The sequence below is a fragment of the Orbicella franksi genome, chromosome 1 (assembly GCF_964199315.1).
Source record: "Orbicella franksi chromosome 1, jaOrbFran1.1, whole genome shotgun sequence".
In the NCBI taxonomy this organism is placed as follows: Eukaryota; Metazoa; Cnidaria; class Anthozoa; order Scleractinia; family Merulinidae; genus Orbicella; species Orbicella franksi.
The window spans coordinates 21,258,194-21,279,669 of record NC_138145.1 but is presented as its reverse complement, the minus strand read 5'-3'; the positions used below and the strand labels follow the sequence as shown (position 1 = coordinate 21,279,669).

The following is a 21,476-nucleotide window of genomic DNA, read 5'->3' as shown; positions in this document are numbered from 1 at the left end:
TCTCAGTCTCTTGAGTTTTTTTCAGTTTGAACATTCCCAATGGAGCTAACTCTCCAATAGACCAGTTGCGTATTCTCCGAACTGGACTGAAACTAGCTTGCAATGGAGGCTCATGGCAAGGAATATCATTAAATATCATTAAAATGTGATTTGCATTTAAAAAGACTCCCCACATTAGCCTCATTGTCAAGCTAGTTCCAGTCCAGTAGGTCTGGGAACATGAAAATGGCCTATTTGCACTCATTTGCCTGACTTTGGCTTGCAGGTCCTGTGTGGACAGCTGGAAACATGGTTGTAATGCTAGGTAGAAGGCCTATCGTATGACATCCGTTGGTAATCGGTCGCTTACCCCGCAAGTCTATTAGCCCCCAGCCTGTTTGCCCCTAACCAAGGTCAATTAGCCCCCAACCTAAAGTTGATTAGCCTCCACAGGTCCCCACACAAGTCAATTAGCCCCCAAGTAAAGCTTGCCTGTTAAACTCAGTTTTTTTTCTCGTCATTCAATCAGCTCTATGTTGGTAACCCACCCATTCCTCTTTCATCACACAAGCTTGGCGGCAGCCTACAACCCAAAGAGAGCGCAAGTTTCATAAATTTGTTTGAATTTTCTACCAGGGCTAAATGAAATCCAAGAAAAGATAAGAAAAAAAAAAAAAAAACGCCTCAAAGAAAGTTTTACTAGTAAGGTATTTGGGAAAACGGAGCCCTTAGTCACGTGGTCAGCGAGACAACATTTTTAACGAGAGGCTCTGGGTACGAGAATGGCCCAAACTAAACGTGAACTCCAGAATCTATATTGTTAGAATGAGGTCAATATTTTCCTGTACCATTTGTTTCACAGAGCAAACACCCGCCGGAACCTGACTTGGAAATGTGAATGGTACTTTACAGCAAGCGTTTATGAATTCTTTGGTGTAGAATCTGAGCACAGATGTCTCAACTGTCGTCGTCGAATTCGACCTCCGGTCAGGCGAGTCAAACGAGGGCTGGACGTCGCCGAAAGAGACCGCATCCTCCAGTTTATGGTGGAATTATGAATTCTTTCAGCGATAAAAACAGTGATTTTGTTTGGTAAGAGCAAATTCCTTCATCGAAAGTGTTTTACCTGTTTAAGTGATCGTTAATTGATACACTTCGTTCCGGACATATTGCGTGATTTTAGACCTGTAATAAAATACTTTTTTTGTTTTTAAACTGCAGTCCGATTTGTTTTGACACCATCGATGAGGCTTTTATGACGAAATGTGGACATACGTTTTGGTAAGGATTTATAGCTGCATGCTGTGTACTTCCTTAAACGTCAGGCTCTTGGAAAACGGGAGTTTTGTGTGTGCATACTACTTTACAGTTAAGCTAATTAAAGTTAAATTTCTTGCATAATTACGCTTAAATGCCTTCATACTTTCCGCTCTCAGCTTAGCAATGCATGACAAAACGACGCTGAATGTGTTAGCAGTGAAATGCAGGAGTTTCGAGAGCAGCTTTTTTTCATAGTTTAGAAGAGTGTCAGTACTGTATGACATGTGTAAGTATGTTCCCGGAATTTTACTTCACTGTGCTCTTGAAATGTTAAATTAATCATCACACGATCAATACGACGCTATTACGAGACAATTACTTGTTGATGTCTGTCCACGGATTTGATTAACATTATGTCTTCCACATACCAAGTTCCATCTGGAGACCTGTTTATAAATGCTACTTTGTGTTTAATATGATACCAGTAGGAGCTTTACAGTATGTTATTATGAGACTGAGTGACACTGGTGACTGGTATTTACACTTCTTATATGGCTAGCTCCATGAGCAGGCAAGATTAACCAACGCTGTGATTGGCTACCCAAGTGGGCAAGATAGGGCTACAGTATCTTGCCCGCTCAGGATTACATGCTGTGTCCCACAAGTAAATAGCAAGGGTTTTTTTCTATATAATAAATCCTTTATTGACCAAGCTTGTTTGGTCAAGATGGCTGGATATTGGCCTCATTCATTTTTTGGCGTGTTTATGGACCTCCACTTTGTCTTGTTCCATAAACATGCAAAAAAAGAACTTGGCCAATAACCGGCCATCTTGGCCTGATGCTTGGTCAATAACCCATATTTATTATATGGCTACAATCTTGGTCAGAATAAACTAAGAAATAAAGCCACCCCTCCCCCCAAATCAATGATGAACTTGCATAACAACCAAAATGCGCCATTTTTTCCATCATTGGAATGGGAGGAGAGTTGTTCTTAATTTTCCGTTTAGATTGTCCAAGTAGCTCTGTGTGCAGGCAAGATGAACTGTGAATAGCTACCAGAGCGGGCAAGATGGCACTAGATTACCCACTTTTTCCCATAACAAAATAGTGTTCTTTTTCCATGTAATAAATCCTTTATTGACCAAGCATACAAAAAGGCTCAATTAATACCCTAGTGGAAAATGTTTAGTACACATACATGTACTCTGTTACTGTCTCTTACAGTTAAGTTACATGTACACCAAATGTAAATACACCTGGAACACACCTGGAATGTCTTTCTTTTTGCATGGGTTGCCAGTTTGTTAATGATTAATGATTGCTAATAATGCTACTTCTAAACTGCAAGGCACACTCTTTGCATTTATTATTTTAGTTAGCATAAGCACTGCAAGTACTTACTAAGTACTATAAAAGTACTTTAAGTACATATTAAGTACTATAAAACTGTCAAATATATGACATTTTTCTTGCTTTACTATTTAGCTATCAATGTATTACACGGAGCCTGGAAGAGAGCAATCGCTGTCCCAAGTGTAACTATATCATAGACAAGCCTGATCAGATATTTCCAAACTTTCTCTGTAAGTATTCTACCTAGACAATACTATGGAGGAAACAACAACAGAAAATTCTATGACTGATTTGTATGCTTACTCACTTAATCCTCTTTTTACTGTAGTTCATAATGTCTTGATTTGTTTATTTAACTGGACATTATTGTGGTTGGAGGTTGTAAGTGAACGCAGTGCGAGATGAAAGAGGAAAAATATGTATCAGCAAGCCTGAGGCATGCTGCTACTTCTCAATTTACTAACAAGAGTACTGAGGAGCCCCAGGGGGGGGGGGGGGACTCCCATATCAAAAGGACGGGGGTGCTCGTCAGAAATTCTGAAAAGAACCCCTAAGAGGTACCAAGATCCTGTTTTGTGGGGGTGGCTTGAAATTTTTTTCTCCCTTACCTAAGAGGTACCAATTCTTACATAACATATGTCAGTGTTTCAGCCAGAAAATTCTACTTGAGGGCCAAAGTGGCCCCTGAAGATCTTTTTTAGGGGCCAATTTTTTAGGAAAGGGACCAATAAACTGAAAGCTGCAGAAGGGAAAAATGCATCAGGGTACCAAGGAAAATAAAGCAGTTTATTAGGATCTATGATAAAATTTAATAGTAAGTGCTTCTTGAAGGGATTCTACTCAATAAAGTTTCTTTTGATTCAGATACTAGTATGAATGATCCGTGCATTACAAGAGAACAATCCTTAGGCCTACGTGACGTAGTCAATGATCAAAGGTTTGCAATGCATTATAGGGCGATTTCAAACTCGGTCAGCCATTTGGAAGTTTTCCGATAAGAGAGAATCAATACAGCAAAGCAAAAGGATGGATTAACTTCTTTTCTTATGTTGAGTGTTTTCGAAACAAAGATCTTTCAATATGACTTTCTAGAAGGACATACATGTAATGTGTGACAAAATAACGGTTACTGATCGTCAACACAGAGAAATGTAGTCGCCATTATGCTGTACTATGGCGACTAAACCAGAATTTTTGGTCACCAAGGATGAAATGCTTGTTGCATTGGTGACCGTATCGATCACAATTTCTAGCCCTGGGATGGCTTTTAAAATATTCTGCCTGTGTTAAGCCTGCAGTCTTGTAAAAGGAAAGGGCCAAATTGGCCCTTTTTTCGTTTTTCTGGGGGCCATCTCTGATTGTAACGCAGGATTCCCACAATGGCGTGCTCTGGTGGAAACACTGTATGTTTTTGTCTCAACACCCCAAAAGGTACTGCAAAAGCTCCTGCTGTGGACCTTTTGAGGCTAAACACCATAAGAGGAACCAAAAACCACTTTTTTAATCCCCAAAAGGTACAATGAGCAACCCCGTCCTTTGTATTTGGGAGACTCCCTCGGATGAGGAGCTGGCCGATAATTTATAATAACTACAGGTGAAGTACAGTGTGCCTTGCCCTCAGGAATTGCTAGACATTCACTTGATAACAACAAAGTAAAATTTCATAGACCTTATTTAAATAAAATATATTTGAAAGGACACTTGTCTAGCCAGTTGCTGACTACATGCTAGCCTCACAGACTAATTTTCTCTTGTCTAGCAAACGTTTAATTCTACATGTTTTTTTTTATTAATTTTCATGGCAGTGAATGAACTGGTACAAAAAGTGAAAGAAAGGACAGGCCAGAAGAAAACAAATAAAATGGTTCCAGACACCCAGGTAAAGATTAATATATAGATTTAGGCCAGCCTAAAAGCAGAGCTCTTGGGCCAGGTTGTTCAGAGCCTGATTAAGCTAACAGGAAAAGGTAGAATTTTGATTTGAGTTTTGTAACTTTGCGGTGAGGTTTTCTGTATATTGTGTGGCCTTCTGTTTTGTTTTAATAATCACCATATAAACAAAACAAAGCAGCAAAAAACATTTGTCAGTGGAAGAAAAAGTTATAATTTGGTTAACTTTTAATCCTGGGTTAGCGTTAACTGGCTTCCGAACAATCCTGCCCTGTTTTCAACAAGTTACCCTGACACCAGCCTGCGATCCAATCAAAAACCAGCACTTTGTCAGCAGTCAACTTAAAAAAAAAAAAATGTGACCTCGATAAGCTGGAAACTTGAGCCTGCGATATGGTCACATACTGGTCAGCGGATACCTTGTTTTGACAGATGTCAATTGATCATAACCTGGATGTCCAATATCAAAGAAGTACACGGTAAACCAAGGTTGCTTGTCTCTGTCAACCTATTATTTGGAGTATGACTATGTGTCGTCATGCTCTCATGCCCACGAGCAATACCACTAGCCATGATAACCATGAGAAAATCAACTCATGGGTTTCCTTTTCTTTCCTATATGAGTATGGGGTTCCGCTTGGCGTCCCTTTGGGCTGCCAGAACTCTGCTAAAAACTTAGTTTGGAGTCCATCTCCACAGAAAAACATCATTGACTGTGAGAATTGAACCAAGATTTTCCTGAATTTATATTAACCATTGGATAGGTCCACTACTTAGTATTTAGTTAAGGTTTGAGTCCTGGCCAGGCACTGTCTGGTTTGTTTTTGGGCAAGACACAAGTTTGCAGTGGTAACTCTTCCAGTACTTCTTTCCACCCAGTTGTATGTTAATTATTTAACCTTTTGGGGGTTGGGTCCATGGTTAGTAGTTTTAACTTGGGCCCTGTAGGAGATGTAGATGTTCTTTTGCCTTTCTACTGGCCGCATGAAAAATTCATCCAGAAACAGAATTTAGCCAGTATGCTACCATAGTGACCAGCCTCAGGCTCAGCCAGAGGCGTCAATAACCCATGTGTTGTGACAGCCTAACAGGAAAAGGTAAAAACTGTATTTGAGTTTAGTGACCCATGACATCAAGCCAGTGCTTTCTGTTATAAAACAAGGAGTCTTTCTGCCCTCTCCCAGACGGAATGCTAGTCTATTGCAAGATTACTCCCAGCAATTAAATCATTGGTACCCATTTGTACTTCTGGGTGCAGGGAATTACTGCAAGTATAGAACAGTGCCTTGCCCAAGAACACAAAATGCAGGGAGCACTGGCAGCTTGCTTTGAACTTGGACTACTATCTAGATCTAGAGTCAAACACACTAACCCTTATGTCAGCATATCATGTCTCCCACTTAATTGTGATACAGAAACATGAGACACTAGACATGTTAATGTAAGAATTCTGATGCTAGCTTTACAGACCCCTTTGATCGGAACTGGCATTCTTACTTGCATTCCATATAAAAAAGTAAAGTCTGCATACAAGCCAAGTGCGCCATCAGGCCAGAGCTTAAATTCCAGCTTCTGTGGCATGAAGCAACTAGGAGTATTTCTACTTTCCCTAGATGAGATGCCAGTCCATCTCAAGGTTATCCCCAGCATTAAATTTGCTGGTACCCAGTTATACACCTGGGTGGAGAGAGGCACTGTGAGTAAAGGGTCTTGTCTAAGAACACAACACAATGTCCCCAGCCAGGAAATAACCCCAGACTACTCAATCACACTAACCATGAGGCCACCGTGCCTCCCATGTTCCATGTAGATGCATACATAATTTATAATTATTAATAGTTTTTTTCCTATTTGAACTCAACTAGTTGCAAGAATCAGGCAGTGCACTTCAGGAAATTTTAGCGGGAGAACATGAATGGGATTTAGCAGGTATAAGCTGTTGCATTAAATTTAATTTGCTCTTTTCTATTCATTCTCAAAAGTCATATCGTCTGGATTATTTACCTTAACTGGCTTTAAAGTGTATGTACATCATACATGTACACAAACTTAGTGAGCATCCTCAAGCTTAGTGCATTGAAGTGAGATTCAAATATCTTTTTTGTGCTAATGCCTTGCTAATAACTTTGGTCGTGCCAATGTTGGTTCTGACAATTATAAAATTAGTGCCTGGTTGACATTATTAATATATAAATTTATCAAGATTGTTAGAAGCAAGAGTCAGATTGTTTTCGGACACCATTTTTCAGCTTTATTAAAGAAATTGCCTGTCTTTTTTGGTCAATAAGCAATTTTGACGTGTCAAGTTTGATTATTAAACTAAAAAGTAGTCATTTTTTGCTTATTAAACAAGAAAGGTGATACTTAATGCTTATTAAACATGTGACTTTCGATTAATAAGCAAGAATGGTAGGTATTCTTGCTTATTAAACACAAGTGTCACAACACCTGTCACACTAAGTTCGTCCGCCATCACGGGAAAAAAAATCGACAACGAAAACAACGCAACAGACAAATCATTTTATTTGAAACTTAGAAAATACAAGTCTTGACTGGTCAACCCTTCATTGAAAGCCAAAGTTATGTGAGGACTTTTCTTTCATGGACAGATATTTTTGTGCAACTTTGTCTCCGCGGTGCGATTGATCAGCGGCTGGCGATACTGTGAACGAATTGCTTTTTCTATGTTTAACTTTTGAAATGAAAGTGAAACCTGGTCAGGCAAATTACAACATTGGCAGAACAAATAAACAAGTTTTTGAATACAGAAAGGATGGGAGATTTCCTTGAACATGGACTATCCATAGGTTTCTACAGACATGTCGATCAAATTACACTTCTTATTTACAGCGCAGGTCAATTTGTCGATAAGATTACTGCAGTCAGAAACTTACACTTTCCTTGTTATTGTTGGAAGTTTGGGCTGAATTCCACGAAAAAAACTTGGATGAACATAAAACAGTGAGGAAGTTTATCTGAATAAAACTTAGTTTTCACCGAGGAACTACATAAAAATGATTAGGGAATGGGCAATGGCGACATTCGAGCTCAACGAACTTGAACTCCCATTTATCTGAATGCTAAGGCTTCATTTGAATATTGTTTTTGCTGACGGAGCTCTCTACTATAAGACTTGATGCTTTCAGAATAATGTCTGACAGTGGTCAGGTTATGTCTTGTAAGGAACCCACTATTCTGTGTATGTACCATGATCAGGCTTTTAGCCAGGATTTGAAATGTGGGTGTCCAAAATGTGACTATGACCATGGGCCTGATCATGATCAAGGCATGTCCAGTTGACACAGACACTTCCCTGCAATCAGCTGAAAATATCATTTTAAAAATATGGCTGGGCATAATTAATTTAAAATTCCTGTTTGTTTCTTAGTGCAAGTTAAATCATCAGATAAAGAACGGACTGTTTGAGCCATATCCAGGAGCCCATTATGGGCTTCTTCCATATCATAAAGCAGAAGTGTTCATCTTTCCTGTACTTGCAAATAAAGTACTCTTCAGAAATTGCCCTATTATGTATTACGTGTATTGCGATATGCTGTTACACGTAACACTTCATGTTTGGACCCTAGAGTCAACTTTGGTCAGAAGCCCATCACTAGGAGCCTGCAACCCCCATACTAAGCCTATGTCACAGTCTTTTTACAGACTGGACTATTTTTAGGCTTCTTTTCCCACGAAAAAGGTCAGTTCCAGTCTATATGAGCGTACATCGGTAAGGAAAAAAATGGAATGGTGGCCTCATGTGGACATGTCAACCTAATCTTCCGTTGAAATTATAAAGTCCATACTTGTGATTGGTCCCTGAGGTTCCTGCAAGGGTCTAAATTTGTGGTAAATCAAACTAAAAATAAATGTAGATTGGTCTGTGAAAATGCCGGGACAGGAATAATTGCGGTAGTTGCACACTCCTAGTGATGGGCTCCTGCTTTAAAGGGACACAGTCAACTGGTGCACATGCGCATTAGATACCATTTCAGAGACGCAATCCATGCTGCTTTCAACCAAATATGATAAAAATAATATCATAGAATGAGCAAAAGCACACTCAAAAACAGGTTTTTCAGTAAACCATTGAAAATCAAGCAAAATATTGCGAAGATTGAAGTATATTTCTAGATGTACTTTGATTTCAGGTCGAGGTGAACTTTTTTCACATTGAGAAAACTAGTGTCTAGGTCAGCGCTTTCCTAAAGCTGACTGTGTCCCTTTAATGGTAGTCATTCAATAGAAGACTAGGTTTGCTTGAAGAACATATAACCAGGAGATAACCAGGAGATAACCAGGAGAGATCAGTGCAGTCATCTAGTAGATAGAGTCATCTAGTTAATCATAAATGATAAGTAAATCATATTTAAATGCAGTTTTGAATGATTTGTATTGAAAATCTTTACAGTAAGCTAATAAATTTTATTATGCTAATTAATTATCAAAATTAATTAGCATAATTAATTGACAAGATGTCCGACCAAAATGAAGATTTGAAAGGACACATGTCCTGTTAAGGAAGAAAAATTATTTCCAGCACTGCGTTCACAGTATCGCCGGCCGCTGATTGATCGTGCCGCGAAGACAAACTTACACAAAAATATCTGTCCATCAAAGAAAAGTCCTCACTTAAGTTTGGCCTTCAGTGAAGGGATTACAAGTCAAGACTTGTATTTTCTAAGTTTCAAATATAATGATTTGTCTGTTGTGTTGTTTTCATTGTGAGTCAATATTTTTTTTCTGTAATGGTAGACGAACTTATTGTGACAGGTGTTGTGTGACACTTGTTTATTAAGCAAGAACACCTACCATTCTTGCTTATTAATCGAAAGTCATATGTTTAATAAGCATAAAGTATTACCTTTCGTGCTTAATAAGCAACCTTTCTTGCTTAGTAAGCAAAAAATGATGACTTTTTAGTTTAATAATCAAACTTGACATGTCAAAATTGCTTATTAACCAAAAAAGACAGGCAATTTCTTTAATAAACCTGAAAAAATGGTGTCCACAAACAATCTGACTCTTGTTTAGATGTATTATTTAGAGGTATCCATGGTTCACAAATGATTAGGTGGTAGGTAATAATATTATTCTTAACCCTGTGTTAGACAATAGTCAAACAGTGTTTAGATTTTGGTCTTCAGAATTTATGTTGTTGTGCCTGTGCTAACTTTTGCAGATGTGAATTACTTGCTGGATGTGTTGACACAGAAGAAACAAAAGCTGGAAGCTGTAAGTGTCATAATGTTTTGTTGTTAATGGTAGATCTGCAGTGGTGGAGTGAATTTATGCACATCAACCTTTGCAAAATAATGCAAGACTTCCAAATTGGTCAGTGACACAATCATGATAAATTAAATTGTGCAGTTCCAAAAAATATCTGTACTCCCCCCACAGAAGGGATTGGAATTTCCTGGGGGGTGGGGGGTTCTGGAAGACCATAAAATTTAAAGAAATGTATGAAGCTTAACTGGAATTTCCAGAGGGGTGGGGCGGGGTGTTAGAAAAAATCCCTTCCGTGGGGGAGGTATGGATATTTTTTGGAACTACACATTCATCATTCTGATTGGGTCTCTATTTGAGTGACATTTGCATCTCACTAATCAATATTACATGTTCATATAATAATATATGTATCAATTGAACTTGCATTGTTTGTACATTAAGGTCTTCATAATCTAAAATTGCTGACTACTGTATACATGTACTATCTTCTGACTGTATATATTAATTTTGCGAATAGGACAGCCAAGCTGTGCAACATGAATTGTTAAAAGATTTTCTCTCACAAGTAAAGAGGCATAAACAAGAGGTATGGTATTGAAATGTATACAGTACAAGGGAGCCGGAGAATGGATTCATTTTTTAATTGATAGTCATATTTGTGGTCTTGAAATGCATAATGTCTTTCGAACAAGACAGTAAATTCAGATTAATTCAATATTAAGTATTTGTTCTGTTTATCCTTCTTACTTTCAGCAACTTGATCAGCTTACACGAGAAGTGAAACTCATTGATGAAGACATGAAGAGAGTTGTGGTAAGTGACATATTCACAATCACTGCTACCCGAAATACCCCTGGTCAATTAACTAACCAGCATTTGTAACAAACCATGACAACCATGACCAACTGTCAGCAGCAATTGCTTTGATCTATTTCCAATGTCACAAATGCCTGTATTTAGGCTAGGAGAGAAGGGAAATACAGTAGGCCATTTCCAAATTACCTTAAGCCTCCTTCTCAAAGCAAATCTTGGTGCCAATCCTTTTAAATGAAAATGAGATTTCATTCACATGCAAATTAAACTCATTTTCATAAGAATGGTTGTGTACAAGGCCTCGCTTTGATAGAGAGGCTTAGGGTAACTCAGAAATGGGCTATTGCCAACCTTTTATGGAATCACAGTGTAGCTGCAATATGTACAGAGCCATTCTCTAGACTATTGGGTGAAATCCTCTTTCATTAGATTTAAAGTTATTGCATGCCATCAGTTTCTGATAATTTTTTCAACATTAATTTTCATCTTATAGGAAATGATTGTAAGTCATAACCGGCAATATCCAATACCAGCTCCTTTAACTCTTCCTGGTGCTGAACGACTCATGATTGGTGAAGTGGTATGTGTAAAAAAAATAACATGTAGTTTGGACTTAACACTGAACATGTACGTGTATATGTACATAAATAATAATGAAGAAAGAATATTCCGGAGGTTGATATAGAACCTGTATAACATAATTTACATGACTTTACATGTATGTATTGATAATCAATTTTCTGTACCCCTCTGGTGTAGGTTTCTTTTTTTTTTTTTGGTGCAAGTAAAGTTGTACATTATACCTATAGTCGAATAGATGTCAGTGAGGCAATGTTTTTACTAGTAATTTTAATTTCTTTGAAATTGTTTCTTACAGGATCATGCTGTTCCAACTACTCCAACAGCCAAAAATGCTCCAGTAGCAGTAGGTTCTGAGATGGAACCTTCCACTAGGTGGGTACTAACAGTTGAAATTTGAAGTTTCTATTTACCAGTTGACTTGTTATTATAAAAGCTGGCAAGGAGCAAAGTCATGAGCCAACCATCAATTAAAGTTAATTTAGACCAAGAGCAAGTAGGCTGTTAGTTTAGTACAAACCAGTGGCTGATCTGTTTAACATGGATAAGCTTAAATGTAAACTGATCTATTAATAATTTTGTTTAATTCTGATAACTCAAGGTCACATTGCAAACAAATAACAAACAAAACAGTTTATTTGTTATTATCTAAGCATAATTGTTATGGAATTCTGTTTGGTGCTAGACTTAGAGTAGTCTTTTTTTGTTCCCGACCTGTAATCCTCTGCACATGGGATTGAGAAAATTAGGGAAAGAAATAATAATTAGGGAAAGAAATAAGGTGGTATAATAGAGCAAACCTATGGGAAGCTGCTGTTAGTTGAATTATACTGCACTACTACATGTATGTTTGTACCAGATTTATTTCTGAGAGTGCAACTTTGTACATATTATTTTTTAGTTGTGAAAGAGCATTAATTTCTTACCATTTTCAGTCACGATGAGTCATGTGACCAGTCAGAAGCAGCTCAAGATGGGTTCAACGGAAGCCAACATGTATGTTACCTCATAATATCTTACTAGTAACATACTAGAAAAAGAGTGCATTTATTATTCATTGACAATGAAAGTGCAGTATTCTGTACCAATCAGGGAACCAGCTCATGATCTTTCCATATCGAGGCCTTTATGGTCGTAAATTTCATTGTTATTATAAAGTTTTGTTCACCTAGAGTGCAGCATGGCTCTAGGCAAGATTGCTGCATACAATCAGTGGAGCAGCAGCTAGAATTCTAAGATTCCAAGTGTGCTCAAGCCCACATTCAGAGAGAAAAGTGAAATTTAAATTTCAAAGTGGTGACAGGAATATAATCAGACCAAAAATGTGAAAGGACTACTGAGTAGCATATGCATAAAGCAAAGCTTTGGTATGCTGTTCTTTTTTGTAGGGAGCAAAACATCTGTGGTGTAGCACTAGTCTAGCATCAAGAAGAAAGAGAATTCACCAACACTTTGATGATCTTGAGAGATGCTACTTCTCCATTCGACAGGGAGACCTACCAAGTAAGAAATGGTTATTCCCTGTTTAAAATCACTGCTGCCTATTGATTGTTTTGATCTAGATTACTGACAAGCAGTTAATACAAATTTAATTATGCTTTTAGATCATTGACTGAAAGGCCAGACTGAGTATGTACACTCACTGGGCATTTTCCCCTCCTGCTGTTAAAATTACTTCTTGTTCAATGCTTCAATGGGTAATTAGCTTACTTTAGTTGAATTTTCCAAAGAGAGTTTCTTTCTGGCCAACAATCTTGGAATACAATGTGGCTCAACATTCACCTGTAACAAACTGTTTATGGATGTAACATACTGAGTGAGTGATTCTAACCCGAGTGTCCTTGACCCATCCACCTTGTGATTGAGCACACGAGGGTGGAAAAGATAGTGTTGGTGACTGACGTTTTGACAACGAAGGAAGTTTAAAAGCTACTGTCTGCGATATATTGTTTTTTTAGCTGGGCTGACTTGCACTCTTTGCTCAAAAGTTACTGATTCAAAAATCTGTGCACGTGGCTAAGTACTGATTTGTCTTTATGAATGTTTAAATATTTGCAGGTGATGCTGGAACATCAGATGCCTTGGATTATTTCACCGACAGTCTTGCCAAGTTTACAAAGTTCAGTGGCTTCCGTTGCTTAGCAACACTTAGTTATGCCAGTGACATCTACAGTAGCTCTAGTATTGTATCAAGGTCAGCTGAAGCTTTGTTGCAATATTGTCTCCTTACTTTTTTGGCTGTTTTCTTTTTATATTATGATCTAACAGAGAGGTAGACTGTACAACAGCTTAAAACAGTTGGCAAAAGTTTCAGTTTTGCCATTTGCTGTGAATGTCATGCTTAACCTTTAAGTCTACTGTTGTACAGTAGACTAAAATATCTAATAAGACAGGTGTACTCATGTTCAGAGTTTGTTTTCTCTTTCTACACAGTATTGAATTTGACCGTGATTTTGACTACTTCGCAATTGCTGGAGTTACAAAGAAAATCAAGGTATTTCACACAACAGTTACAATTTCAGGGCCAATTTAGATGGTTTCACTTTGTTGTGTTGGACATGTTTTTGACAAGTTTATGACAAATGATTTCTTGGAAATCAAATGTAAAACTTTAATTGTCACTGGTGCTATTTAATCCACAAATGTCATTTTAACTGCAAGATGTAAAAACTATGTGTATAGTGTATAGTTCACTTGTTTGTAAAGATACATATGTCTGAAACTGTCCATCTTTTACTGGTCTGTCAGGTTTTTGAATATGGGACAGTGATTAGAGATGTAGTTGACATTCACTGCCCTGTCAATGAAATGATCTGCAATTCCAAAATCAGGTGAGATGAATATATTGAAAGTGCAGATGTCACTCATTGTACTAAGTAATGTCTGAGTGTGTAAAGCAAAATCAGGTTTGTAAATATTTTATTAAAGGGAGAAAAATGATCAAACAACGAGGCAGCAAAATCAGAAACAAAACTTTCTCCACTGTTCAATGTGATTACCATGTATCAATTCATGCATTGAATATAAATATTCGTTTGTTTCTCTTGTGGCAGTTCTATTTGCTGGAGTTCTTATCACAAAGGCTTACTTGCCAGTAGTGATTATGAAGGCACGGTTACTCTGTGGGATGCTTTCACAGGATCCAAAACTAGATCATTTCAGGTAAACTTTTATCTAGAAGGCTGTGTAGATTTAAGGTGATTTCTCAGTATTGCATTGCCCATCCCTAGTGCGCACAATTTTCACGTCATTAGCACATGCACATGAGCGTGTACATGTACATAATGTGAATTATTTCCCTCGAGCTAAGCTCGACAGTGAAATAAATGCTCTTTTCTCTTAAACAAGCATCATGACCTATATTTTTTATTGCATAATTTTGGGGTACAAATTATGCTCAAGTTAAAAAATTAAGAAAAAAGTTTTGGAAGGAAAAAGACATAGCTAAAAGAGTGCACAAAACTGTTACTCAAGGAGGTGTCGAATTATGACCTCAAAAACAACGATTTGAGCGACGTTTTGAGTCAGTGTTATTTAGAATTGTGTGATTTTTCCATAAAATTATACATTACGTGTACATTGTTCCATACATCCGAGACTTTCTACCTAACAAGATTTTTTCAAGTATTGCTTTAATTTAAAAAAAAAAAAAAGAACCTTTGCTTCCAGCTACCACAATGAAATGATGTGCATGGTTAGGCATAAATGGGGTAAGATTGGCCCATCAAATCTCTTTAGCAAGTATATATATATGGTGACCTATCCTTTGTATTATATTTTTTGAAACAGTGCTTGGTAGGGAACATTCAGGGAAAGTTTAAAAAAAGGCAACTTTTATTTCTGAGGAATCACCTTAAGTAACTACTTTTGGCTCAACAAATGCACAGGGTTTATTCAAGTTTCTGTTGTTATCTATGTTTCTAGCCAGTGTAGCTAGGAAAAGCTAAGGAATATTTCTAGAGGCCATCTATTTAAAGTGGCCAGGTTTCCCTATCCTGGCCACCACAGAAACCTCTGTTCGATGGCCACCTCTTAACCACAGAAAGCACCAAGCAATAAATATGTTAACGTTTTCTTCCAGGGAGTGCCATGTTTCATCAAAGGCAACTTTGTAGCTCTCTGCTTATCCTAGCTCCTAGACTTTCAAAACCCAACATTTTGACAATTTCGATCATAACCGATCTTTCATCAAATAGTTACATAATGGTTAAGTCTTGAAAGTCTAAAAGTGTTCTCCCCTTAATTATGTTGCTCTTCATCTTGTTGTTGTGTTAGCCCACAAATAAGAATCAAAATCCTTTAGTACTGTAAGTTGTAAAATGTCCTTTGCTCCAATAGGAACACGAGAAGAGGTGCTGGAGTGTTGATTTTAATCATGTTGATCCTAAACTTCTGGCTTCAGGATCTGATGATGCAAAGGGTAATCAAACATTTAATGTGTTGCTTTTCAACCTTAAAGATCATGTAAGGTATCAATTCACTAAATTCTCTGTACTGTACACAGTAGAGGTTTTAGATAGCTTTAGATCTTTCATCGTGCTTATAATAAATAACTTAGGCTGTCCATCGGCTTGTCTGTGTTTTAATATTAGCTCCACGAATTCAATGGTACATCACTGACACTGATGAGTTTCTTTGTTCTTGTCATCTATCTGCTTGACAATCTGTCGATAACCTGAGGAGAAAATAAATCCAAAAATATACTTGGAATGATGGTGGGAGACCTGGCAGACTAATGGTTTAGGTTAGCATGCTAAACTCTAGATGGAGGGCTCTGCATTTGATGCCTGGCTGGGGTCATTGAGCTGTTTCTTAGGGTGTGGCACTTTACTCATATAGTGCCTGCCTCCGCCCAGGTGTAGAAATGCATTCTGGTGAATTAAAATCTGTCGGGGCAGTCGGGGTTACCCTGTGAATGGCTTGCATTTCAACTGGGGGAGATCAGAAGTGCTCCTAGTGATGCTCCAGAGCCTGAAACAAGTTCCAGCATTATAAATGAGCACTTGACTAATTGTATACTTTACTTTATGCTTCAGTGCAAGTCATTGCTGTTTTCCCATTATTTTTAAGTTTTCTTTTTACTCTCTCCTCAGTTAAGTTATGGTCAACAGACATGGAACACTCTGTGGCATGTTTGGAAGCTAAAGCTAACGTGTGTTGTGTAAAGTTTAATCCAGAGAGCAGATACCACTTATCGTTTGGTTCAGCAGGTAAACATCTGTGTATTTATATTGGAAATGGCTCTACCTAGTAACTGTTTGATACCTTGGGTGACTTTGGGAGGTAATTTCATGTTTACTCTGGTCTTTCTGTTATTGTTAAGATGTACAGCCCCCCTGATGTTGTGTTTTCTAGACTTCTCCACGATGAATGATTTGTCTTGCATGAACTTCATTGAGAGTTGAAGAGATCCCGTTTTGATATTCCTAGGAAGTTGCTTTCAGCAGGGAAGGGCAATGACCACACTGTTGATGGTTAGTCATTGCTTAAATCAAACACCACCTAACATTTATAAAATTTTTTCTTGACAGATCATTGTGTCCATTATTATGACCTCCGAAACACAACCAAGCCAATCACAGTTTTCAAAGGCCACAGGAAAGCTGTGTCATACACAAAATTCATCAACACAGAGGAAATTGTTTCTGCGTAAGTGTGTTTTAACAGTTGTTAATTAGGATCAAAGCTGTATGTACGCTTAAAGTTGCTGACGCCATACCCAATGTTGGGGGAGTAATGTTAACAAAACAACAACTGATGAAAGGTGTTCAAACATTTGAGGGGATTTTCTGGTCACTACTCTCCGTGGCTGTTGGTGGAGATAACTAGAGGGGAAAGAGGCATCGTTTTTTCTTTGCTTTAGGGTGGTTCACCCGCTTGTTCACTTGGTTCACTTGCTGGCTCCCTTAGTTCACCCGCTGGGTCACTTGATTTACTTGCTGGTTCACTTGGTTCAAATACTGTTTCACTTGGTTCGTATGTTGGTTAAATACTTGATTCACATGCTGGTTCACTTCATTGGTTCGTAATTTTCAGATTTTGGCGAAGATTCCATTAAACCGCATTGTTGCGACAATAACAAGCAGCAGAGATAACTAAAGAAAAATATGCATTTCCGTTTACTAGACTGTGCTCTAGTGAATATTCGCTGGCACTTCTCTTAAATGGACACTACATGTTTTAATTGACGGAAGCCTAAATATAATGTTACAGTTATAACTTAAGAATTGTTTAAATGACAAATGCAGGAAATTCGCCGTAATATTAGCTTTCATTTGAATGCTTGCACGCTAGCACTACCGACTTGCTCATTCTCTTTGCTTCTGTCTTAGCTGGTTATTTTGTTCTGTCGTAGATCAACAGACAGTCAGTTAAAACTTTGGAACATCAGTAAACCACACTGTCTTCGAACGTTCAAAGGGCATATTAACGAAAAGAACTTTGTTGGGCTGGCTTCCAATGGAGATTACGTTGCCTGTGGTGAGTTGACTTTTCTTCCTTCTGTCCGGCTTTTGTTATCTTTTTTTTGTCGACAATCATCAATAGCAAAATTACAACTATAACTGACCTGCTTTGAGTGCGCTTTGTTTTGCTATTATCGTCAACTTTACTGAGTCACTCCTTTATTTTTTCTTTTTGCAGGTAGTGAAAACAATTCTCTCTACTTGTACTACAAAGGTCTTTCTAAACAGCTCCTAACTTTCAAGTTTGATACTGTAAGAAGTGTTTTGGTGAGTAGAAGGTTTTAGACAACGAGCTCAGGCGAGAAGTTCCTCTGACCTTATTATTTTTTTATCAAGTTTTACTTGGGCTGCTTTTATGCAGTTACCTGCACTCCGACGAGAATGCCAACCCCTTACTCATCATCGTGTCGGTTGAGTTTGTTCCATTGGAAGTTGCAAACGTAATTATAACGCACTATCACTTCACAGTGGAAACAACTTTGCTGCTAGGTTATACTTTTACTTACTTTGCGTATACTTATACTTTGATCAACTGAGCTCTTTTTTTCTTTTGTTCTTTGTCGATGTTGTAGGAGAAAGACAAGAAAGAAGACGACGCGAACGAATTTGTGAGTGCGGTTTGTTGGAGAACTGTAAGTATATGCTACTTGTCGTTTCTTTAGATCATGATGAAATGCTACAAATCGAGTAAGGTAAAGTTACAGTTCGACTACTCGAATTGGGCCACTTGGAAAAGAGAGAAAACCAATCAGAACGTTACTTGAGAACAAAGGATAACGATCTTCTTCTCAAACCTGAAAACCAATAACATTGAAGATTACGAACAATAGATCTTAACAAAGTGCGAAGTGTTGCGAACCTCTCAGAAACTTTGCCATTTGTTGATTGGTTAGTTTCGATCCTAAATTTTGTACGCTTTTCAATGATTTCGGTTTAGTTGTCGCAAAATGAGTTTTCAAGTTAGACCTTGTGAGCGAGATTTATGATTATGATATTTCGCCGTCCGGCAAAGACTGAATCTTTAAGGGTGTATATTACACAGAGGAGTCGATAGTGTTTATGTTTTCACGTCAAACAGACCGTTACTTGCCGTCACGAGAAGCTACCGGTCCGTTGTTCCCGGTCCGTTGATTGGTTAGGTTTCTTCTAGGTGGCCTGGTTCGAGGAGTCGCACTGTAATTAAAGGGGAGACGTAACAAAACGGTGTAAATTTGCCTTTTCAATGAACACGTGTAGAAACAGAGAATTGGCTGTAAATATCCTGGGCCGTATTGAAAAAAGCTTTCTACAGGATAACCTTCCTTTCATCTTCTGTTCTGTTTAAACAGGGATCCAATGTAGTTGTGGCCGCTAACAGTCAAGGGACAATAAAGGTAAAGGTATCAGTCTTCATATTTGTGCATCAACTGTGTTTGTAAAGATTGTTATGAAACGTGAGCTCTGACTCCTTCCCTAACTGTTATCTTTGTTGCTGTTTTTGCAGGTTCTCGAGCTGGTGTAGAACCACTGATGAGTGGACATAGAATAAGCAAATATAATGTACTCTGTATATAAAGCTGAGTCAGAAGCCCAATAGTTGGCAGAGTTTTATAGTTGAGCTTATCATAGTTATATCGTAGACTTGAAACATTTGCTAGTTGAATTCGGAGGGACAATTTCTTTTGTTAGATTAGTTAGTCGTTGTATAAGGTGATCTATAACTGCGGGCAGTGCCTAGACGAGTTTGTAAGCGAGCAAATAGCTCAGTGCTCATGTTGACGTGACATTTACCTTTGTACTCTTGCCAGTGCCAAATCTATGCACATTACAAAAGAAATCCTTTTATTATTTTGCAAATATTGAAAGTACAACTCGGTACTGCTAATTTGGGACCATCTGAATGGGTAAGGTTTCAACCATAGCCTTAAAAGTTACTTTCCAGTGCTGCTCAATACTTTTTGTTTGTAATTGAACGGTCAGTCAGTATAATTTTTTGAACCACAGTCTTGAAAGCTGAAAGGACTCGTCAATAGCTAACATCGAGTGGCCACACACTTCAAGGTTCTATTCATCGATCACATTCTCCGGAAGTCGCTGCTCACAAACGATCATTTTCAATGGTCACACTTTAGGGTAACGATCAGAGCCGCAACAAACAAAAAAGATACGGCTTCTTTGGGAAGGTAAAGGATTGAGTCAAGATCGTTCCTGACGAAGAGTTTGGGAATACATCAAAACAATGTGTATTGAATATTTTCTTTATTCTCACCCTGCTTGAAAGCGTAGTGATACTGTAAGCAGAATTCACATGTTAATCGCTCTTGAGGGGAATAATAGAGACTTAAGATGCGTTTCTTTGAGGTGATCTGGACCTGGATCAGTGATCCATGATCACTCAGATCATGTTACATCAAAGCAACCAATGAACGTACGCTGGTCACGGATTCATCGGTGCCTTTGATACACCATGATCTGTCTGAGTGATCGTGGATCACCGATCCTAATCCGGATCATCCCAAAGGAACGCATCCTTGGTTCATTACGTTCATCCTATATGTAGATCTTCTACTTACGACTTTAGCCTCTTCCAGGCGTTCAGTTAGTGGAACAGGCTATTACGGCTTTTGCTGAATGTTCAGTTCGTCAAGTTAAATGAACGCAGAATCGGTTGCAGAAAAGTTCTCATGAACACCACTGCCAACATTTATGAAGGCTTTTTAGCTTATACTGATAAAAATGAATAAAACATCAATGAACCGGTTCCGTTTGTTGAAGATTTTTTGCGTAGAGTGAGTGACTAAAATTAGTTTGACTGTTACGATAGTTGAAATGCTAGGACAACAGGAATTGCGATGGTAGAAATGCTATTGTGATGTGTTCTTCCAGGGGTGAATTGTTAATTACTACACCAATGATCATCAGATATGGCCGTGAATATATTAACCCTTCTTCACGCCATCCATGCACGTGGATTATTAGATCCAAGGAACAAGTTTTTAACAAAACAAACCCATCGATTATGTCGGCTTTCGACGCAAGTGGTGTTAGGAGCTTTCATTTTCGAAACGGGACGACAGGAGATTATTTGAAAGTTATCCATAATTAACGAAACTGGCGCGATTAATCCGGACAGTCTTGCAAACGATACTGCCACCCGTAAGCACGTTTTCTTTGGGTCCCATCCCCCGGATGCTCGGGTCGCAAACGTTTCATTGCCATGCCTAGGGACTGGGAACAAATAGCTTTTTCAGCTCTCCTAAAACCTTCCATAAACACCAAGTATGCTGGCTACTGTGTTAAACACTTGCATCAGTTTACAGAAGGGTAGGTATTTTATTTGAATAATCATTTTCACTTTGAAATGAGTCATCATTGGCACAACTTTCCCTTATGAAGGTACTATCCAAGCTAGCCGGAGTACGTATCGGGCTTTTCTGGGGACAAGGCCAGATACTTGAGTCATCTCCCAGCCTGTGGGGAACAGACGATGAAGGGGAATGGAGAGTGAGACTCTCCCCTCACGTTCTAATTCGACTCCCCCTCTCCCTTGGTAACACCTAAGGATAAAAGGTCGATTCGAGTTGGCTTCCAACGAAACGTTCTTTGACGCGAAGTGTCACAAGCGAAGACCGAGTAGTAAGAGACATGTTACCACCCCATGACGACTTCATACGGTGATGATAATTAAGATCCAAAACGAGTCACGTAAACTTTATTCCTTGAACTCGCCCTAGTCCTCCTTCGTGTCGCTATAATTATTCGAATCCTTGTAAAAAGTCCTAGCACTTCTGGTCAGATTGGATCACTGATTACATGTAAACACCTGTCCTATCACTGGTACTCCTGAATTGAGAGATGTGGGCATGAAGTAAATTCAGCTAGACGACTGCCAATTGTTGTATTTCCTTGCTTTCCGGAAGTGAAC

General features: G+C 38.3%; 1 protein-coding gene across 1 annotated transcript; it reads left to right on the top strand.

Moving 5' to 3' along the window:
- Positions 1–55: 55 nt before the first annotated feature.
- Positions 56–21,389, top strand: LOC145496317 (E3 ubiquitin-protein ligase COP1-like). The gene is made up of 24 exons (XM_081475993.1): positions 56–1,071; positions 1,201–1,260; positions 2,730–2,827; positions 4,403–4,476; positions 6,353–6,416; positions 9,670–9,722; positions 10,234–10,302; positions 10,470–10,529; positions 11,023–11,109; positions 11,407–11,483; positions 12,044–12,104; positions 12,497–12,611; positions 13,167–13,302; positions 13,542–13,602; positions 13,857–13,939; positions 14,162–14,270; positions 15,447–15,528; positions 16,202–16,318; positions 16,640–16,757; positions 17,464–17,588; positions 17,751–17,839; positions 18,145–18,204; positions 18,901–18,945; positions 19,056–21,389. The coding sequence occupies exons 1-24, from the start codon at positions 932–934 to the stop codon at positions 19,071–19,073; spliced, it is 2,001 nt and encodes a 666-aa protein (XP_081332119.1). The 5' UTR covers positions 56–931; the 3' UTR covers positions 19,074–21,389.
- The last annotated feature ends 87 nt before the right edge of the window (positions 21,390–21,476 follow it).

Excerpts from the sequence above, each read along its gene's own strand:
- LOC145496317 (XM_081475993.1), top strand. The coding sequence starts at position 932 with ATGTCTCAACTGTCGTCGTCGAATTCGACCTCCGGTCAGGCGAGTCAA. Across the intron at positions 1,072-1,200 it reads AAAAACAGTGATTTTGTTTG|TCCGATTTGTTTTGACACCA; the intron begins GTAAGAGCAAAT and ends TTTAAACTGCAG. Across the intron at positions 17,589-17,750 it reads TGGAGATTACGTTGCCTGTG|GTAGTGAAAACAATTCTCTC; the intron begins GTGAGTTGACTT and ends TTCTTTTTGCAG.